Source organism: Pelophylax lessonae (assembly GCF_965119305.1).
Source record: "Pelophylax lessonae genome assembly, chromosome: 11".
Classification (NCBI taxonomy): Eukaryota; Metazoa; Chordata; class Amphibia; order Anura; family Ranidae; genus Pelophylax; species Pelophylax lessonae.
This window is the reverse complement of record NC_138778.1, coordinates 177,272,530-177,291,427: the sequence shown is the minus strand read 5'-3', so window position 1 is coordinate 177,291,427 and position 18,898 is coordinate 177,272,530. Positions and strand designations below refer to the sequence as shown.

At 47.4% G+C, this 18,898-nt stretch overlaps 1 protein-coding gene across 2 annotated transcripts in view; it reads right to left on the bottom strand.

The window, feature by feature from the left end:
* Positions 1 to 1,861, bottom strand: part of PLCD3 (phospholipase C delta 3) — a 98,797-nt gene extending 96,936 nt beyond the window's left edge. For both annotated transcript variants that reach the window (XM_082271781.1, XM_082271780.1), the window contains exon 1: positions 1,531 to 1,861. In XM_082271781.1, the coding sequence (XP_082127907.1) occupies positions 1,531 to 1,660 (130 nt within the window). In that variant the 5' untranslated portion in view covers positions 1,661 to 1,861. The remainder of the gene's footprint in view (positions 1 to 1,530) is intronic.
* Between the last annotated feature and the right edge of the window lie 17,037 nt (positions 1,862 to 18,898).

The window sequence follows — 18,898 nt, the reverse complement described above, 5'->3', positions numbered from 1 at the left end:
CTGCCTCCAACTAATCTTTTATCACTTCCATCAGCTCATCCCCCACAGTTACAACCATTTATACCACATGCCACACCTTATTAGATTGTAAGCTCTTATGAGCAGGGCCCTCTTGTAACCCTCTTGTATTTTATAGTATTGTAACTGTACTGTCTCTCTTTTATACTGTAAAGCGCTGCGTAACCTGTTGTTGCTATATAAATCCTGTATAATATTAACATTAAAATTAATAATAATAATAATAGCAATAATAATAATATTGAATGAGAAACAGGCTCAAATTGAGTTTTTGTGTTTGCTTCTGAAGCCAAATGAGAATTTGTGATGTTAAATTCTTTTATATGACTAATGCTGGCCATACACGTACAGAATTTTGGCCGTTTGCAGACTGAACGATTATTCTTCGGTCGAAAGCGAATTGGCCACTAACTTACAGAATAAACTCTTTTACATAATCGTTTTCATGATCATAATGATTGTTTGATAACATGCACAATATGAGTCAGAATATTATTCTCGTTTCAATTTTACCATACACATAAAAACTTTCGTAGAAACAATAAAGATTTTTGCTATGGATCCATCGACATTAGCCGGGCACACGATGAAAATCGTCGGTAAACTTGTGTTCACTAACGGCCCGATTTTCGAACGATCTTTCCTAAAACGACCATTTTCGGACAAAATTCTGTGATGTATGGCCAGCATAAGTGTATCATAAAAATGGTTCAATAAAGCTTTGAAAACTAAAAAAAACAACAAAAAGCAAAAACAAATTTTCCTTGATACTGTAGCTTATTTTAAAATCTCACCGTAAGTCCCCGTTCACACTGGGGCGACCTGTGAGGCGACCTGGTCGCCTTACAGGTCGCCTTCCATAGAGAAGCTGCGGACCCGTTCTAATAGGAGCGACACAAGTCGCTCCGACTTAGAAAAAGGGTCCGGAGCTTCTTTGGGGCGACCCGGAGCAACCGTCATAGACTTCAATGTTATGAAGTCCGTGCCGGCCGCTCCGAGGTCGCGGCGCGCTGCTCGCACCGCGACCTCGGAGGTCGCCCCAGTGTGAACGGGGCCTTACCATATTTCTATATACACTATATTTATAACTGAAACTTCATAAAATAAGTGGTCGGAAAACTTGGTTACGACCCGAGATAGTCAGCCGTGATAGGTGCACCACAATCCCGCCAACACCTGCATACTATACTGGATTTAAAATGATTTAATTTACAAATATTTATTTTCTAATTCTAAGTAACAACTTTAAATTGGCAACATGCTATGAATAGAAGTGGACGTAATATTCTATAAATATGGATTTCATCTGAGAATGTCCCTATACATTGGGGACAGCTGACAACTGTGTATACCTGTCATTAAAATTTTTATGTCTTCCGAGAAGGCATTTTTAGGTCAGACTGTTTACTAAGCTTTCCCCTTGGCAACCTTTACCGGCTTTGACAACCCAGTTGACAAATTATCGAAAGCCCACCGGTTAGGAAGCCCCCTCTGTCCCCCCACAAGACTTACCCATTTTTTTGAAGGTTCTCAGCTCATGGCTCTTGGTGGTGGATTGGACCTGTTCAGCCACCACTTCAGGTTCCTCTTGGTACTTCTTCTTGTTCTTTCCCCCACATATCGTGCTCCAGAAGCCGGGCATTTCATGCCTTTCGCTGTTCCCTCCTTGGTTGCCCACCTCCTGCCCCTCTGTGCCACCAAAAATTCTCTCCGACTTCCTTCCACTTGGGTCCCTAGCACTCTGCTGTCCCTCCTATGACATTCAGCTCTCTCACTAACTTGAGTGTGTAAGGATCCCAGCTTCTACCTCTCGGTTTCTCCCTGCCTGTCTCTGGAGCCTTTGTGTATGATCAGCCTCAGTCCAGCCTCCTTCCCTTGCTCCTCCTCAGCACTGATTTTTCCAGTCTTTGGCTGACTTGCTCCCCTGGAGTCGCATTTCACCATCACAGTCACTCTCTATGCACACAATCTCAGCAGGCTGGAGATCCACCACAAAACATGCGCATAAGATTATAGGATGACTACGGTTTAATGTAAACGTAAACTAAATGATGTTTCCTTTGCTAAAACACCGTGTATTACAAAACAATTGCCTTTATTTTAAATAAATCCTTTAGATTGTAAGCTCTCATGGGCAGGGTCCTCCCAAACCTCCCGTATTGAATTGTATTGTAATTGTCACCTTTTATTTTCTAAAGCCTTGCACAAACTGCCTGTGCTATACAAAACTTGTATAAATAATAATAAAATACTTGTTTTCTCCGTTCTTCAATCCTTTGTTGCATCTCAGTGCTGCAAATCTCCTGCAGCCTCTTTAACCACTTAAGCCCCGGAAGATTTTACCCCCTTCCTGACCAGGGCCTATTTTGCGATTCGGCACTGCGTGACTTTAACGGACAATTGCGCGTTTCGTGCCACGCTGTACCTAAACAAATTTGACGTCCTTTTTTTCCCACAAACAGAGCTTTCTTTTGGTGGTATTTGATCACCTGTGCGATTTTTTTGATTATGCGCTATAAACAAAAAAAGAGCGTCAATTTTGCAAAAATAATATTTTTCACATTTTTTTATATGAAATTCCCCCCCAAAAAATGTAAAAATCAAAATTTTTAAACATTTTAGGCCAATTTGTTTTCTGCTACATATGTTTGGTAAAAAAAAAAAAAAAAATCGCAAAAAGCGTATTTTGATTGGTTTGCGCAAAAGTTATTGCGTTTACTAACTAAGGGAAAGATTTCTGTCATTTTTGGTGGGTTTTTTTTAACGAGTAATGGCGGCGATCTGCGTTTTTTTTTTTTGCGGGACTGCGACATTACAGCGGACAGATCGGACCCTTGACTGACATTTTTGACACTTTTGGGGGTACCAGTGACATTACTACAGTAATCAGTGCTATACATATGCACTGTTACTGTAAAAATGACACTGGCAGGGAAGCAGTGGCGGAGCTAGACTTTTAAAACAGGGGTGGCAAAGGGGTGGCTAGGTATTATTTTGGGGGGTCAATATACAAAGTGTAATTTAGTGTCAGATTCGTCCACCGCAATGTCGCAGTCCCTCTAATGATCGCTGCCATTACTAGTAAAGACAGGATACAGGTGGTGGTGATCAGAGGATACAGACAGGATACAGGTGGCGATCAGAGGATACAGACAGGATACAGGTTTGCCCCCAATGATTATTGCAGAGTGCCACAGCAATGCCCTCAATGATTATTGCAGAGTGCCACAGCAATGCCCCCAATGATTATTGCAGAGTGCCACAGCAATGCCCCCAATGATTATTGCAGAGTGCCACAGCCTTGCCCCCAATGATTATTGCAGAGTGCCACAGCCTTGCCCCCAATGATTATTGCAGAGTGAGACAGCAATGCCCCCAATGATTATTGCAGAGTGCCACAGCAATGCCCCCAATGATTATTGCAGAGTGCCACAGCAATGCCCCCAATGATTATTGCAGAGTGCCACAGCAATGCCCCCAATGATTATTGCAGAGTGCCACAGAAATGCCCCCAATGATTATTGCAGAGTGCCACAGCCTTGCCCCCAATGATTATTGCAGAGTGAGACAGCAATGCCCCCAATGATTATTGCAGAGTGAGACAGCAATGCCCCCAATGATTATTGCAGAGTGAGACAGCCTTGCCCCCAATGATTATTGCAGAGTGAGACAGCAATGCCCCCAATGATTATTGCAGAGTGAGACAGCCTTGCCCCCAATGATTATTGCAGAGTGAGACAGCCTTGCCCCCAATGATTATTGCAGAGTGAGACAGCCTTGCCCCCAATGATTATTGCAGAGTGAGACAGCAATGCCCCCAATGATTATTGCAGTGAGACAGCCTTGCCCCCAATGATTATTGCAGTGAGACAGCAATGCCCCCAATGATTATTGCAGTGAGACAGCCTTGCCCCCAATGATTATTGCAGAGTGCCACAGCAATGCCCCCAATGATTATTGCAGAGTGCCACAGAAATGCCCCCAATGATTATTGCAGTGAGACAGCAATGCCCCCAATGATTATTGCAGAGTGCCACAGAAATGCCCCCAATGATTATTGCAGTGAGACAGCCTTGCCCCCAATGATTATTGCAGTGAGACAGCAATGCCCCCAATGATTATTGCAGTGAGACAGCAATGCCCCCAATGATTATTGCAGTGAGACAGCAATGCCCCCAATGATTATTGCAGAGTGCCACAGCAATGCCCCCAATGATTATTGCAGAGTGCCACAGAAATGCCCCCAATGATTATTGCAGAGTGCCACAGCCTTGCCCCCAATGATTATTGCAGAGTGAGACAGCAATGCCCCCAATGATTATTGCAGAGTGAGACAGCCTTGCCCCCAATGATTATTGCAGAGTGAGACAGCAATGCCCCCAATGATTATTGCAGAGTGAGACAGCCTTGCCCCCAATGATTATTGCAGAGTGAGACAGCCTTGCCCCCAATGATTATTGCAGAGTGAGACAGCAATGCCCCCAATGATTATTGCAGTGAGACAGCCTTGCCCCCAATGATTATTGCAGTGAGACAGCAATGCCCCCAATGATTATTGCAGTGAGACAGCCTTGCCCCCAATGATTATTGCAGAGTGCCACAGCAATGCCCCCAATGATTATTGCAGAGTGCCACAGAAATGCCCCCAATGATTATTGCAGTGAGACAGCAATGCCCCCAATGATTATTGCAGAGTGCCACAGAAATGCCCCCAATGATTATTGCAGTGAGACAGCCTTGCCCCCAATGATTATTGCAGTGAGACAGCAATGCCCCCAATGATTATTGCAGTGAGACAGCAATGCCCCCAATGATTATTGCAGTGAGACAGCCTTGCCCCCAATGATTATTGCAGAGTGCCACAGCAATGCCCCCAATGATTATTGCAGAGTGCCACAGAAATGCCCCCAATGATTATTGCAGAGTGAGACAGCATTTGCCCGCAATCATTGCAGAGTGCCAGCGTCGTCTCCCCCCCCCCCCCCCCCCATGAGACCGGCTTACTTACCTCACGGACGGACGGTCATCACAGCAGCTTATCATCGGTCCGCGGCTCCCTGCATCTTCTCAGTCCTCCCGCCGGCGCCTCCTCGACCAATGGCACGGCATTTGCCATTCGGCCAATCAGGAAGCGGGAGGACCATGTGACAATAGCGAATTTTCATTCGCTATTGTCACAGAATGGGCGGGCTCGGCTTCGGGACGCACTGTTCTGCTGCTCCCTGACCCTGGCCGCCAGCTTAGAGGGATCAGCCGGTTCTGCGAACCGGCTGATCCCATCCCACCACTGCCTGTGATTCCTCCGCTGCCAGCCTGGATCGGGGTGGCAACAGGGGTGGCAGGGACTTTTTCTGGGGTGTCAATTGACACCCCAGCTAACCCTCTGGCTCCGCCACTGCAGGGAAGGGGTTAACTTTATTGGAGAGGGAGGGGTTAATGTATGCCTGGTGCTTACTGACGTGTGTGGGGGGAGGTGACTGAGTGACACAGGGACAGATCGCATATTCAGCTATGCTGAACCCTGCAATCTGACCCTGCCTGTCACTTAGGAGATCCGCCCCCTCTGTTTACACAAGCAGGCGGATCTCCACACTCGATTCCCCCGATGACCGGGGAAGACCAGCGGCGATCGCCGCTGCTCCTCCCCTGGCCCGACTCCCGCTGTGACTGAATACAGCAGGAGCGAGCCTCCGGCGGTGCGCGCGCGGCGCCACGAAAGGGGACTGTCTGGCGACATAGGTCTACGTCGTCAGACCTACAAGAGCCACTTTGCCGCAGTACAGCTCTAGTAAGCAGTCGGCAAATGGTTAATGCGACTTACTGTCCATAGCTCCCAACTATCCCTAATTTGCAGGGACGGGCCCTCTTTTGAAGCCTAATCCCTCTTACCTCCTAAGTTGTTCCTCTTTTGGGGCCAAATCTCTCTTACCTCCTAAGTTGTTCCTCTTTGTGGTATAAACATACACTATATTGTCAAAAGTATTGGGACACCTGCCTTTACATGCACATGAACTTTAAAGGCATCCCAGTCTTAGTCCATAGGGTTCAATATTGAGTTGGCCCACCCTTTGCAGCTATAACAGCTTCAACTCTTCTGGGAAGGCTGTCCACAAGGTTTAGGAGTGTGTCTATGGGAATGTTTGACCATTCTTCCAGAAGTGCATTTGTGAGGTCAGGCATTAATGTTGGACAAGATGCCTGCATCACAGGCTCTGCTCTAATTCATCCCAAAGGTGTTCTATCAGGTTGAGGTCAGGACTCTGTGCAGGCCAGTCAAGTTCCTCCACCCCAAACTCGCTCAGCCATGTCTTTATGGACCTTGCTTTGTGCACTGGTTCAAATTATTTGGTGGAGGGGGATTATGGTGTGGGGTTGTTTTTCAGGGGTTGGGCTCCCCCCCCCCCCCCAGTTCCAGTGAAGAGAACTCTTAAGGCATCAGCATACCAAGACATTTGGACAATTTCATGCTTCCAACTTTGTGGGAACAGTTTGGGGATGGCTCTTTCCTGTTCCAACATGACTGCACACCAGTGCACAAAGCAAGGTCCATAAAGACACGAATGAGCAAGTTTGGGGTGGAGGAACTTGACTGGCCTGCACAGAGTCCTGAGCTCAACCCAATAGAACACCTTTGGGATGTATTAGAGCGGAGACTGCGAGCCAGGCTTTCTCGTCCACATCAGTGCCTGACCTCCCAAATGCGCTTCTGGAAGAATGGTCAAACATTCCCATAGACACACTCCTAAACCTTGTGGACAGCCTTCCCAAAAGAGTCGAAGCTGTTATAGCAGTACCTCTGGACCTCTGGACTGAGACAAGTACACACTTTAGAGGGATATGCTTTGTTCATATTTCATGTCTGAGGTTTACAACCACTTTAAAGTGATTGTAAATGATCACCTTGTAAAACAACCCATTCAGTTTACAGAACAAAACATTTTTGTATAGGTATATAAAAAAAAAAACATTCTAAAAATCCTTTTTCCCTTTCTTAGAAGTGATCACATTCCCTCTGTTTTCAGCTGAAAAAGAGCTGGGGGAGGAGAAGCAGCAACACACTGAGCTTCCCAGTGAATGGCTGTGGTGTGTCAGGACAAGTCTGATCATTGGAGGAGAGCAGGGTGAGCTCCCAGCATAGCTAGAGAACTGACCATGCTGTTGTATCCTGCTTAGTGTGGTCAGTTTTTATTAGGAAAGCAGAGGTACTGGCAGGAACACCAGGGATTTCACAAAAAGGAAGCAATACAAAGAGAGCAGAATATTTCTTCATATAAGTACATGGTACAGCAGGCACAGATCAGGAATTTGAAGTGTTGGGGTAACAAACTCTTTAAGTCCTTCTAAGGCGGGGGGGGGGGAACCTTTTTCTGCCAAGGTCCATTTGGATATTTATAAAATCATTCGGGGGACGTACAAAATTATCAACTTAAAAATGTGTCTGTTATATTTGGTCAAACATTTAAAAAACTCACCCAAGCATTTAATTAACTCACCCCTAATGTGATGGCTGGAACTGCTTCTCTTTGGTGAGGTGTGAGATGTTAGCTGGTATTGATGATGTTGCTACTTGCAACTGGTTTTCCAGGTTTGCGTCGGTCAGTATGGAGCGCAGTCAACTCTTTCCGGTAGTAAGTTATGAAAAGAAATGCTGGCGGGTACTGCTGATGGGTACTGCTGGCGGGTACAGCTGGCTAGTACTGCTGGTGGTTACTGCTGGCTGGTACTGCTGGTGGGAAATGCTGATTGGTATTGCTGCGGGTACTGCTGGCTCAGGCTGGTATTGCTGGCTGGTACTGCTGTGGGTACTGCTTGCTCAGGCTGGTACTGCTGGCTGGTACTGCTGTGCGTACTGCTGGCTGGTACTGCTGTGAGTACTGCTGGCCAGTACTGTGCTGTAGGTACTGCTGGCTGGTACTGCTGTGGGTACTGCTGGTTTAGGCTGGTACTGTGCTGTGGGTACTGCTGGCTCAGGCTGGTACTGCTGGCTGGTACTGTGCTGTGGGTACTGCTGGCTCAGCCTGGTACTTCTTGCTGGTACTGCTGGCTCAGGCTGGTACTGCTGTGGGTACTGCTGGCTGGTACTGCTGGCTCGTATGGCTGGCTCAGGCTGGTACTGCTGTGGGTACTGCTGGCTAGTACCTCGGCAGGTACTGCTGACTCAGGCTGGTACTGCTGTGGGTACTGCTGGCTCAGGCTGGTACTTTTGGCTAGTACTGCTGTGGGTACTGCTGGCTCAGGCTGGTACTGTGCTGTAGGTACTGCTGGCTGGTACTGCTGCAGGTACTGCTGGATCTGGCTGGTACTGCTGTGGGTACTGCTGGCTCTGGCGGATACTGCTGGCTCTGGCTGTTACTGCTGTGGGTACTGCTGGCTCTGGCTGGTACTACTGGCTCTGGCTGGTACTGCTGTGGGTACTACTGGCTCTGGCTGGTACTGCTGTGGGTATTGCTGGCTCTGGCTGGTACTGCTGGCTCTGGCTGGTACTGCTGTGGGTACTGCTGGCTCTGACTGGTAATGCTATGGGGACTGCTGGCGGGAAATGTTGGCTAGGAGCGGCGCCGCACTGGAGGAAGAGGCAATTTTTTCCTGTATTGGTCTCAGGTGGAGTGGATTTGATAGCAGATATTTGAGAACAGAGCCGGAACTAAATAGGAAAATAGGCTCCGTTCTGACAGCTCAGCTGAGCTGAGAAACAGACTCAGCAGCACGTGGGCTGGACCAGATGATTTCCACGGGCCGTAGGTTCCCCACCCCTGTTCTAAGGCATAACTCACCTTTTAGACCATGTTTTACATATTTAGGGTTTAATATAAAATGTGGTTGCATTCTAAAAACCCCCAAAAAGCTGCCTAATTTGAATTGCAAGGTCTTTCTCTTTCTGAGTCAGCCATTCACAGGGTTCTGTAAATGGAAAGACTACAGGTCCCATCTGCCACTGCACCGACACAAGTCTGGTGACGTCACGACAATAGTAGTCCACTGTTTACCTGCATAGGGACCTAGGGGTAAATAATGCAGAAGTCTGTGCATTGCACTTACGATGCACTGATAGCAGTTGCAATGCTCTGCAGGCTTCAATGAAATAATGTAATAAATGTACATTTTATTTTTGATTAATGTGGGTGCATTTATTATTTTTTTGCAAAAGATGGACTATGTCTTTAAACATTTACAGCAGTGATGTAATCATAGATTTTAAAATATAGGCAACACAGATAAAATTCGTTTTTTTTAATACCAGGGAGAATTTAGGACTTTGTAGATGTTCGCCACATGTATCAGTAATTAACGATGACAAAATAGGGTTTCACAAATTAGCAAAAAAACTGAAAATATTCCCGTAGACATTAGGACCGCTACAGACAAACCAACCTCTACAAGGATTCAACCGTTCCAAACATCACTTAAAAAAAAATGCAGCTAAGAGATGTTAAAGTAGTATAGCCAAAGCTGGTTTGGCTGTACTTCTCCTACGGATCAAAGTTTGTTCTGCACTCTTGTGACTCGTTTTCAGCAGACAGCGGGCGGAAGTCCGCTGTCTGCTGACGTCACAGAGCTGGTCCAGGCTGGAGCAAGAGTTAGCCCAGGCAGGCTGGAGCTGGTTACTCCTGCCCCCTCCACAGCCCGGCGCTCCAGTGAGCACATGGGAGGGGGGGGGGGGAGCAAAACTGACAGTCACCACCTTAGGAAGCTGTGAGGACTGAGCGATCGACAATGTTAGATCGCTCGGCTCTCAGTCTTAGAGCCAGTGGGGGACTGATGCTGCATCCACCTAAGTCTAATTATTCAAAAAAGAGAAAAACCCAAACTTCTCTTTTAATGCCAAATTCCAGGCTGGCCACAAACATTTATGGGCCTGTAACCCCAGGGGATAATATATGATGTATAAAGTAGAACTAAAGGCATTTTTTTTATTTGGATAGAGAAAGAGAGGGTTAAAACCAGGGGTCAAGTTCTGGGAAAAAGTGTGGGAACTCACCCAAGATCCCCCCCACCTCAAAAAAAAAAAAAGTGTGTGTCTGTGTGTGTGTATATATATATATATATATATATATATATATACCTTTTGAGGAGCAAGGGCCACTCTAGTGACTTGGTAACCGGTCGCAGGCCACAATTAGTGGAGCGGGTAGATGACAGATTGTGTCCACTCAGCATTTGCAGAGCAGACACAGACACAGCCCGCTCTACTCTATGGGCCCACCGATCCGATCCACCCAGACAGAAGGGAAACAGATCCCCCTCTGTTGTTTTAAGTGGATCGGATTGGAGATAGGTGGGTGTAAACAGACATAAGTCCGTTTATATCTGCTGCTCTATAGAGATGAATGACAGACAGGTGGACCGGATCGGACCGATCGTGTGAAAGCGGCTTAAGACTGCTTTCACACGGATGCACTGTGGTTTACCTGCAACGCAACTGACCTCAATATTTACTTCTTCCTCAGGATTCCTGCGGGTATCGCTGGCTGCTGCTGTCCCCCAGGAAGGTATGGCTGGTGGCTGCTGCTGGCTGTCCTCCAGGGCTGGTACTGCTGGCAGATTCTGCTGGTGGGTACTGCTGTTTGGTACAGCTGGTAGGTACTGCTGGTGGGTACTGCTGGCTGGTACAGCTGGTAGGTACTGCTGGTGGGTACTGCTGGCTGGTACTGCTGGTGGGTACTGATGGCTGGTACAGCTAGTGGGTACTGCTGGCTGGTACAGCTGGCGGACACTGCTGGTGGGTACTTCTGGCTGGTACAGCTGGCAGGTACTGCTGGTGGGTACTTCTGGCGGGTACTGCTTGGGGGTACTGCTCAGGGGACTTACTGACCCACCATCACAGAGCAAAAGGTGGCGCTGGGATTTTGTGGGGGACACCAGGACGTGGCTGCTAACATGAACGGCTTTCCTGCTGTGGAAAAGGTACAGGAACAGCATTCCCATACGTTCCTGCAGGACTCGAGCCCTGGTTAAAACCCCTGTAGGGGGAAACCCCCAAAACTCATGGATTTCAGTAACATTTTGACTGTTGAAGCCAGATTGAAAATGTATTTATTTTACAAACATGTAGGTAGAAAGACATGTTTGGAGAGCAATACAGTAACATTGTGTTGGTTTCAAAACAGTTGCTCTAACTGGCTAATGCTGGCCATACACTATACGAATAATCAGCTGAAATTCGGTCATTTGGACAGTTCTTTGGTTTTTCGGCCAGTTAATGGGCACAAATCGGTAATCAGTTGTGACGTTTTTGAGCTGAAAAAACAAAGGACAAGTTTGGAAATTTTCTGCCGAACAAACGATAAAGGTTAATGTATTTCTTGTCCAAACTGTTTGCACTAGGTAAATGTGAAAAAAAGAACCAATAACAGATTTATTTATGTCCATTGAATGATTTATCGGTCATTACATGATGGCACGATCATTTTCTCTCATGGCCTAGTGTTCGTTTTTTGAAAATGAATTTGAACAATTTTTTTGTATAGTGTATGGCCAGCATAAGGACTTGTAATAGAATTTATATGTTTTACAAAGGGTGGGACATGTCTATCTAGAGTTTCTTTGAAGTCAAATCTTGATTGAAATGCGGAATAGTTGTTCCCCTAGGCTTGGCGTGGACGGGCAGGACAGACGGACCACCAGACTCACAGAAGCGATGATATGAATCATGAACTGTATTGAACAAAGAATCTCCAGATCAAACAATAAAATGCCTCTCTGTATTGTACTTGTATAGGAGTCCTTCCCTCTTTGTGCTATTAGAAGTATGCAATTGCTTAATCTGCAATGTGTGCAGCATGCACTCACAACAAAATGGATACTTGTCAATCAAGTTTAACACATCCCATAACTAGGGTCCTATGTATAACTAGGTACTCCAACCCAATGGAGTCCAAGGTTGGTCTTGAGGCAGGTATGTTTACTGTATAATCCTCATAGCCTATCAAGATAGATAGTAGCTCCCATACTCCATAATAGAGTGAGGCTGGTATATGGTGTCCTGTAGTGTGCCTGCCTCCAAATGGCCGTTCCCTCTTCCCTTCCCCCGTCAGGCTATTTTTTTTTGCTAATTGAGTCACATTGTCACTTCCTGTATGATAGCCAAAACAGGAAGTGAGAAGAAATCCCTCCAAAGTGAGGGATATCCTTGATTGTCACCAGAACTACTGTCCCCCCATTGGAAGGTTTCCTCTCAAGATCTCAAAATTTGGGATTTTCTTTTACTTTCACTTTCGATGGAACAGTAAATAGGACACATAGAGAGGGTGAATCTCCCTAATGGGGGAAACAGACAGCCATAGGTGTGCACACCCTCATCACCCTGTGCGGCACACATTCTCCTACTGTCCGGTGCTGATATTTCACCAAAATCCCAAACAAAGCTCCCACAATAACTGTAAAAATACGATAAAAAAGAAAAAAAAAAACAATAATACAAATAAACTACTGACACTGTCCACTGCCCTACTGACACCAATCTGTGCCCTACTGACACCATCCACTTCCCTACTGACCCCATCCACTGCCCTACTGACACCATTCTCTGCCCTACTGACACAATCCACTGCTCTACTAACACCATCCACTGCTCTACTGACACCATCCACTGCCCTACTGACACCATCCACTGCTCTACTGACACCATCCTCTGCCCTACTGACACCATTCTCTGCCCTACTGACACAATCCACTGCTCTACTAACACCATCCACTGCCCTACTGACACCATCCACTGCTCTACTGACACCATCCACTGCTCTACTGACACCATCCTCTGCCCTACTGACACCATCCTCTGCCCTACTGACACCATCCTCTGCCCTACTGGCACCATCCACTGCTCTACTGACACTATCCTCTGCTCTACTGACACCATCCACTGCTCTACTGACACCATCCTCTGCTCTACTGACACCATCCTCTACCCTACTGACACCATCCTCTGCCCTACTGACACCATCCTCTGCCCTACTGACACCAATCTGTGCCCTACTGACACCATCCACTGCCCTACTGACACCATCCTCTGCCCTACTGACACCATCCACTGCCCTACTGACACCAATCTGTGCCCTACTGACACCATCCACTGTCCTACAGACACCATCCTCTGCCCTACTGACACCAATCTGTGCCCTACTGACACCATCCACTGCCCTACTGACACCATCCTCTGCCCTACTGACACCATCCTCTGCCCTACTGACACCATCCACTGCCCTACTGACACCATCCACTGCCCTACTGACACCATCCTCTGCCCTACTGACACCTATCTCCGCCCTACTGACACCATCCTCTGCCCTACTGACACCATCCACTGCCCTACTGACACCAATCTGTGCCCTACTGACACCATCCACTGCCCTACTGACACCATCCACTGCCCTACTGACACCATCCTCTGCCCTACTGACACCATCCTCTGCCCTACTGACACCATCCTCTGCCCTACTGACACCAATCTGTGCCCTACTGACACCATCCACTGCCCTACTGACACCATCCTCTGCCCTACTGACACCTATCTCCGCCCTACTGACACCGTCCTCTGCCCTACTGACACCGTCCTCTGCCCTACTGACACCGTCCACTGCTCTAATGACACCATCTACTGCTCTAATGACACCGTCCACTGCTCTACTGACACCGTCCACTGCTCTACTGACACCATCCTCTGCCCTACTGACACCGTCCTCTGTCCTACTGACACCGTCCTCTGCCCTACTGACACCGTCCTCTGCCCTACTGACACCATCCACTGCCCTACTGATGTAATGAGGGGGGGGGGGGCTCTGGTGTGAAGGGGAGTTCTGACGTAATGGGGGGACTCTGATGTGAAGGGAAGCCCTGATGTGATGGAGGACTCTGATGTGAAGGCAAGCTCTGATGTAATGGGGGGACTCTGATGTTAAGGCAAGCTCTGAAGTAATGGGGGGGGGGGACTCTGGTGTGAAGGGGAGCTCTAACATAATGGGGGGGGCTCTGATGTGAATGGAAGCCCTGATGTGATGGGGGGACTCTGGTGTGAAGGGGAGCCCTGATGTAACAGGCGGACTCTGATGTGAAGGGAAGCTCTGATGTGATGGGGGGACTCTGGTATGAAGGGGAGCTCTGGTATGATGGGGGGGACTCTGGTGTGAAGGGGGCTCTGATGTAATGATGGGACTCTGATGTGAAGGGAAGCTCTGATATGATGGAGGGACTCTGGTGTGAAGGGAAGCTCTGATATGATGGGGGGACTCTGATGTGAAGGAAAGCTCTGGTGTGATGGGGGGACTCTGGTGTGAAGGGGGCTCTGATGTAATGGGGGGACTCTGATGTGAAGGGAAGCTCTAATGTGATGGGGAGGCTCTGTTGTGAAGGGGGCTCTGATGTAATGGGGGGACTCTGGTGTGAAGGGAAGCTCTGATGTAATAGGGGGACTCTGATGTGAAGGGAAGCTCTGATGTTATGGGGTGGGACTCTGGTGTGAAGGGGGGCTCTGATGTAATGGAGGTACTCTGGTGTGATGGGGGGGGGACTCTGGTGTGAAGTAAAATGATGAGTCTGATGTGAATTGGGGACCCTGTTGTGAAGGGAAAGGCTCTGGTGTAAAGGCAGGGACTCTGGTGTAAATGGAGGGACTCTGGTATAAAGGGAGGGGCTCTGGTATAAAGGGAGGGGCTCTGGTGTGAAGGGGGGCCCCGATATGAAGAGGAACTCTGATGTGTAGGGGTAAGATGGAAGCTCATCACTTTGATTTGCAGATGGATGGAACAGAGTAGATACAAAAGTGCAATGTTACTTTGTATCTCTCTATCTCACCTATGAACAATGTTTATAAACAATGTTACTTTGTATCTCTCTGGCTCACCTATGAACAATGTTTATAAACAATGTTACTTTGTATCTCTCTATCTCACCTATGAACAATGTTTATAAACAATGTTACTTTGTATCTCTCTATCTCACCTATGAACAATGTTTATAAACAATGTTACTTTGTATCTCTCTATCTCACCTATGAACAATGTTTATAAACAATGTTACTTTGTATCTCTCTATCTCACCTATGAACAATGTTTATAAACAATGTTACTTTGTATCTCTCTATCTCACCTATGAATAATGTTTGTAAACCCCCTCTCAGTTTTATACTGATCACCATTGTCACTGAGATGTATAGTGATAGGGAAATGGTACACTTTTTCACCATAGCACATTCACAACATTAAGATATAACATCCCAGTGCTTTTACAAACCCCCCTTGTCCCCATACACCTACCTGATGTCCTTGTCATGGCCGCCGGGTCCAGGATCCATCAATGCCACCCCATGACCTGCCCAGATCCTCTCCAGACAATGAGAGCAGAGGAACAATAGGCAGGGGCATGAGAGTCTCCTCAGAACATGGCCAGCTAAGGAGACACCCGCAAACGGGGAGCTGGGGACAGCGGCCTTGGGACTCCTGGATAAAGGAGGAAAGGGACATTTCAGAAGAAAAGGAGTACACATACTAGATATGTGAGGACCTCCTCTTCTAAAATAAAAAACAAAACAAAGGGTTTTAGAGTTGTCACTCGAACAAGAATAAGGGGGCAACCTTCCAACGGGGACACCTTTTCTGGTCACAGCTGTCTAAGATGGAAATTTCCCTCACTTCAAGAGATTTTCTTTCACTTCCTGTTGTGTCTCCAGGACAGAAAGTGAGGTGAAATCTCCCCAAGAGGACACCAGCAGCAAATAATAACCTAACAAGGATTTTAATAACTCCCTCGAAAACTATGGCTATACAGTACATACACTTTAGGTAAAGATCTGCCTGGTCTAAAATTGTAACACTTACGTTTTGTTTGTAATTACCCCGTAATTGAGGACTGTTCAAGTCTCGTGGATATAAAACAATTTTCAATCATCTTTTTAGAGTCCATTCACACTATCGCGACTTGTCAGACAACTTGTCAGCCTGACAAGTCACGGTCCCTCGCGGTCCATTGACTGCTACAGGACCCGTTCTAATAGGAGTGACACAAGTCGCTCCGACTTAGAAAAAGGGTCCTGTACTACTTCGGGGTGACCTCGGAGCAACTTGCATAGACATTCATTATATGAAGTCAGTGCAAGTCGCGCCGAAGTCGCGGTGCACGGGACTTCACATGTCGCCCCCGAAGTAGTACAGAGTCGTGCCGCTGCAGTGTGAATGCGGGCTTAGGGAACCAGTGGGTAGATTTATATCAATAGAATCCAGGGCTGACCCAAGGCATTGTGCTGCCTGGGTCCAAGAATGAAATGCTGATTCCCCCACCCCCCAAAAAAAACATGCCCACCAAAAGGCCCCCAAATCTGTTACTTTATATAAATATAACATTTTAAAAATGTTATATATACTGTTATCTTCTTCCATAACTCACCACCGGACCAGTCCACCAAACACCCACTGTCTGTCCTCAGTCCTCCTGTCACTCCTGTGTCTGCCGCACTCACCGCCCTAGAAGATCCAGCCTGTCCTGCGTGGGATGGAGTGCGCTGATGTCTGACGTCATTTCGCACACCACAATCACGTGAGGGATGTTCTCCGGAGGAGCCCCTACACCTCCTCATACTCATCAGTTTGCACTACGGGCAGCAGTATGAAATGGGGAAATGCCACCCGTAACGCGCCGCAAACTGATGACACACAAAACTGCTGGAAAAAAAAACATTGGGAGTCAATTTGCTGCCCCTCTCCAAGTACTGCCTGGGTCCAATGGACCCAGTGGGACCCCATGGTAGGGCCTGGCAATGGTAAAATGACAAAACCAAGTGCCAGCTGGAATTTTTCATGTGTATTGTCTACCTAAGGGATCCTCAAACTACGACCCCCCAGCTGTTGCGTTACTACACATCCCATGAGGCATTGGAAAACTCTGACCTTCACAGACATGACTAGGCATGATGGGAATTGTAGTTCCTGAACAACTAGAGGGCCATAGTTTGAAGACCCCTGGTCTACCTGTAAGCTATCAGACATGACTAGGCATGATGGGAATTGTAGTTCCTGAACACCTGGAGGGCGTAGTTTGAAGACCCCTGGTCTACCTGTAAGCCATCCAGCTCTGATAAAAATGTATCTGATATCTGCCTCGTGAGAATGTCGGTTTTCCCCCTAGACATGACCCACTACTATTAGTAGTCAAGGCTATAGGGCAGGATGGTTGGGGAAAACTATAATAAAAAATAGGGGTACTTTTCAGATGTAGCACCCTCCTACCTTAGAGTAGGCTGCTAGGTAAATTTAGTTTACCGGTCTATAAACAATGAAGAAGGGGTTGATTACTTGAGGCTGCTCAGTGTTTCACAGGCTGCGGTTCTGCTACTTTTCCCTGCCTTCTAGAAGCATAGAAGGAGGAGAGCAGAACAGGCAGCCTGAATATTTATGGAATTTCCAGCCAATCCCTGGGGAGGCATGCCCAGAAGGTGGAGGGAGAGCACATAAGTAGTCTGGGGCCTGAGTGGCAGAAGCAGTGTTCCTGGGTCCAGTCCTGAAGGAGGAGAACCCTGTGCAGGGGTTCTGGGGCAGAAACCTGGGACGAAGTCCAGCTGAAGTCCAAGGTCCCAGGTAGGCTTTGCCTGGGGGTCTATTTACAAGTTCTAGTTCAAGGATCCAGTTGGGTCAGGGGAAAAAGCCCAGAAGCTGTGGGAGAGAGCTTAAGTCAGGGGTCTCCAAACTATGGCCCTCCAGCTCTTACGGAACTACACGTCCCATGAGGCATTGTAAACTCTGACATTCACAGACATGACTAGGCATGATGGGAATTGTAGTTCCTGAGCAACTGGTAGGCCATAGTTTGGAGACCCCTGGTTTAAGTTGTCCAGAATCAGTGTGAGTCTACATCTCTCTCACTAGGAAGAGCCTAGTGGATATCATCAGGAGGCAACTGATGATCCTGTGGCTAAGTGAGTACAAGACCCCAGTACTGCAGAGGGTGACTGTGTAGTGCTTTGAGACTCTAGAAGGAGTACAGGTCACAGTCAGCCTAGAGATCTAGTGTGACATTCCTTTTGCAAGTGCAGTGCTGCCAGGAGTTGTGCAGTGCAGCCAGATGTTTGTGCATAGCAGCCAGACGTCAAGCACAGGACAGTTTTGCAGTTTCAAGGTAACCCATGCTCCCCATTCCTTTCCAATAAAAAACCAAAAAGAAACCCCGGCCTACACTGATCTTTTGAGCCAGAGGAAGAATGCTGAAAATGCTGTATGCCTGGCTGTGTGTGCTCTGAAGGGGGAAATAGGACTAAATTCACCAGTCACCCTCTTGCGGGGGTGCGCTACATGGATGATCAGTCTGCCTGGCTTTAACCTTCCATTTCAGCTTTAGCTCTCTGGTCTCTTTTGCAATGTAAATTGCCACAATTTTTTTTGATGGTTTAACTACTTTTTTTTTTAAATGTGCCCGTCTCCCTCCACTAGGCGAGCATGCCATGCCCCTGCACCCTCAGCCTCATGTGATCAGTGCCAGGACAAGCTCATCTAGAGCCCAGGGCAAACATGCCAAAACATGCCAAAGTGCATGCCTCCCGCAAGATGTGCATGAGCATTATGTGTCAGCAAAAATCCCCCCCCCCCCCAAAAAAAAAAAAAAAACCAAGCCCTTACCTGCATGCTTACCCTCTACTGTAAGCATAAATTCCCCCTCCTCTGAGTAGAACTCCACCCCCTGCTGAAACCCCCTTCCCCGCAGGAATCTTTACCCCATCAACCCCCAGCTCAAATCCTCTCATTTTCCATATGCCCCCAACACAAACCCACCCCCCTGAAAAAAATTCTGCCCTCCTAGAACAAATCTATCCCCCACCAAAAAAATCCCCTCCTAGCACAAATCTCCTCAACCCTACCATGTTATCTTTTCTAGCACAAGCACCCCAAAATTCCACCTA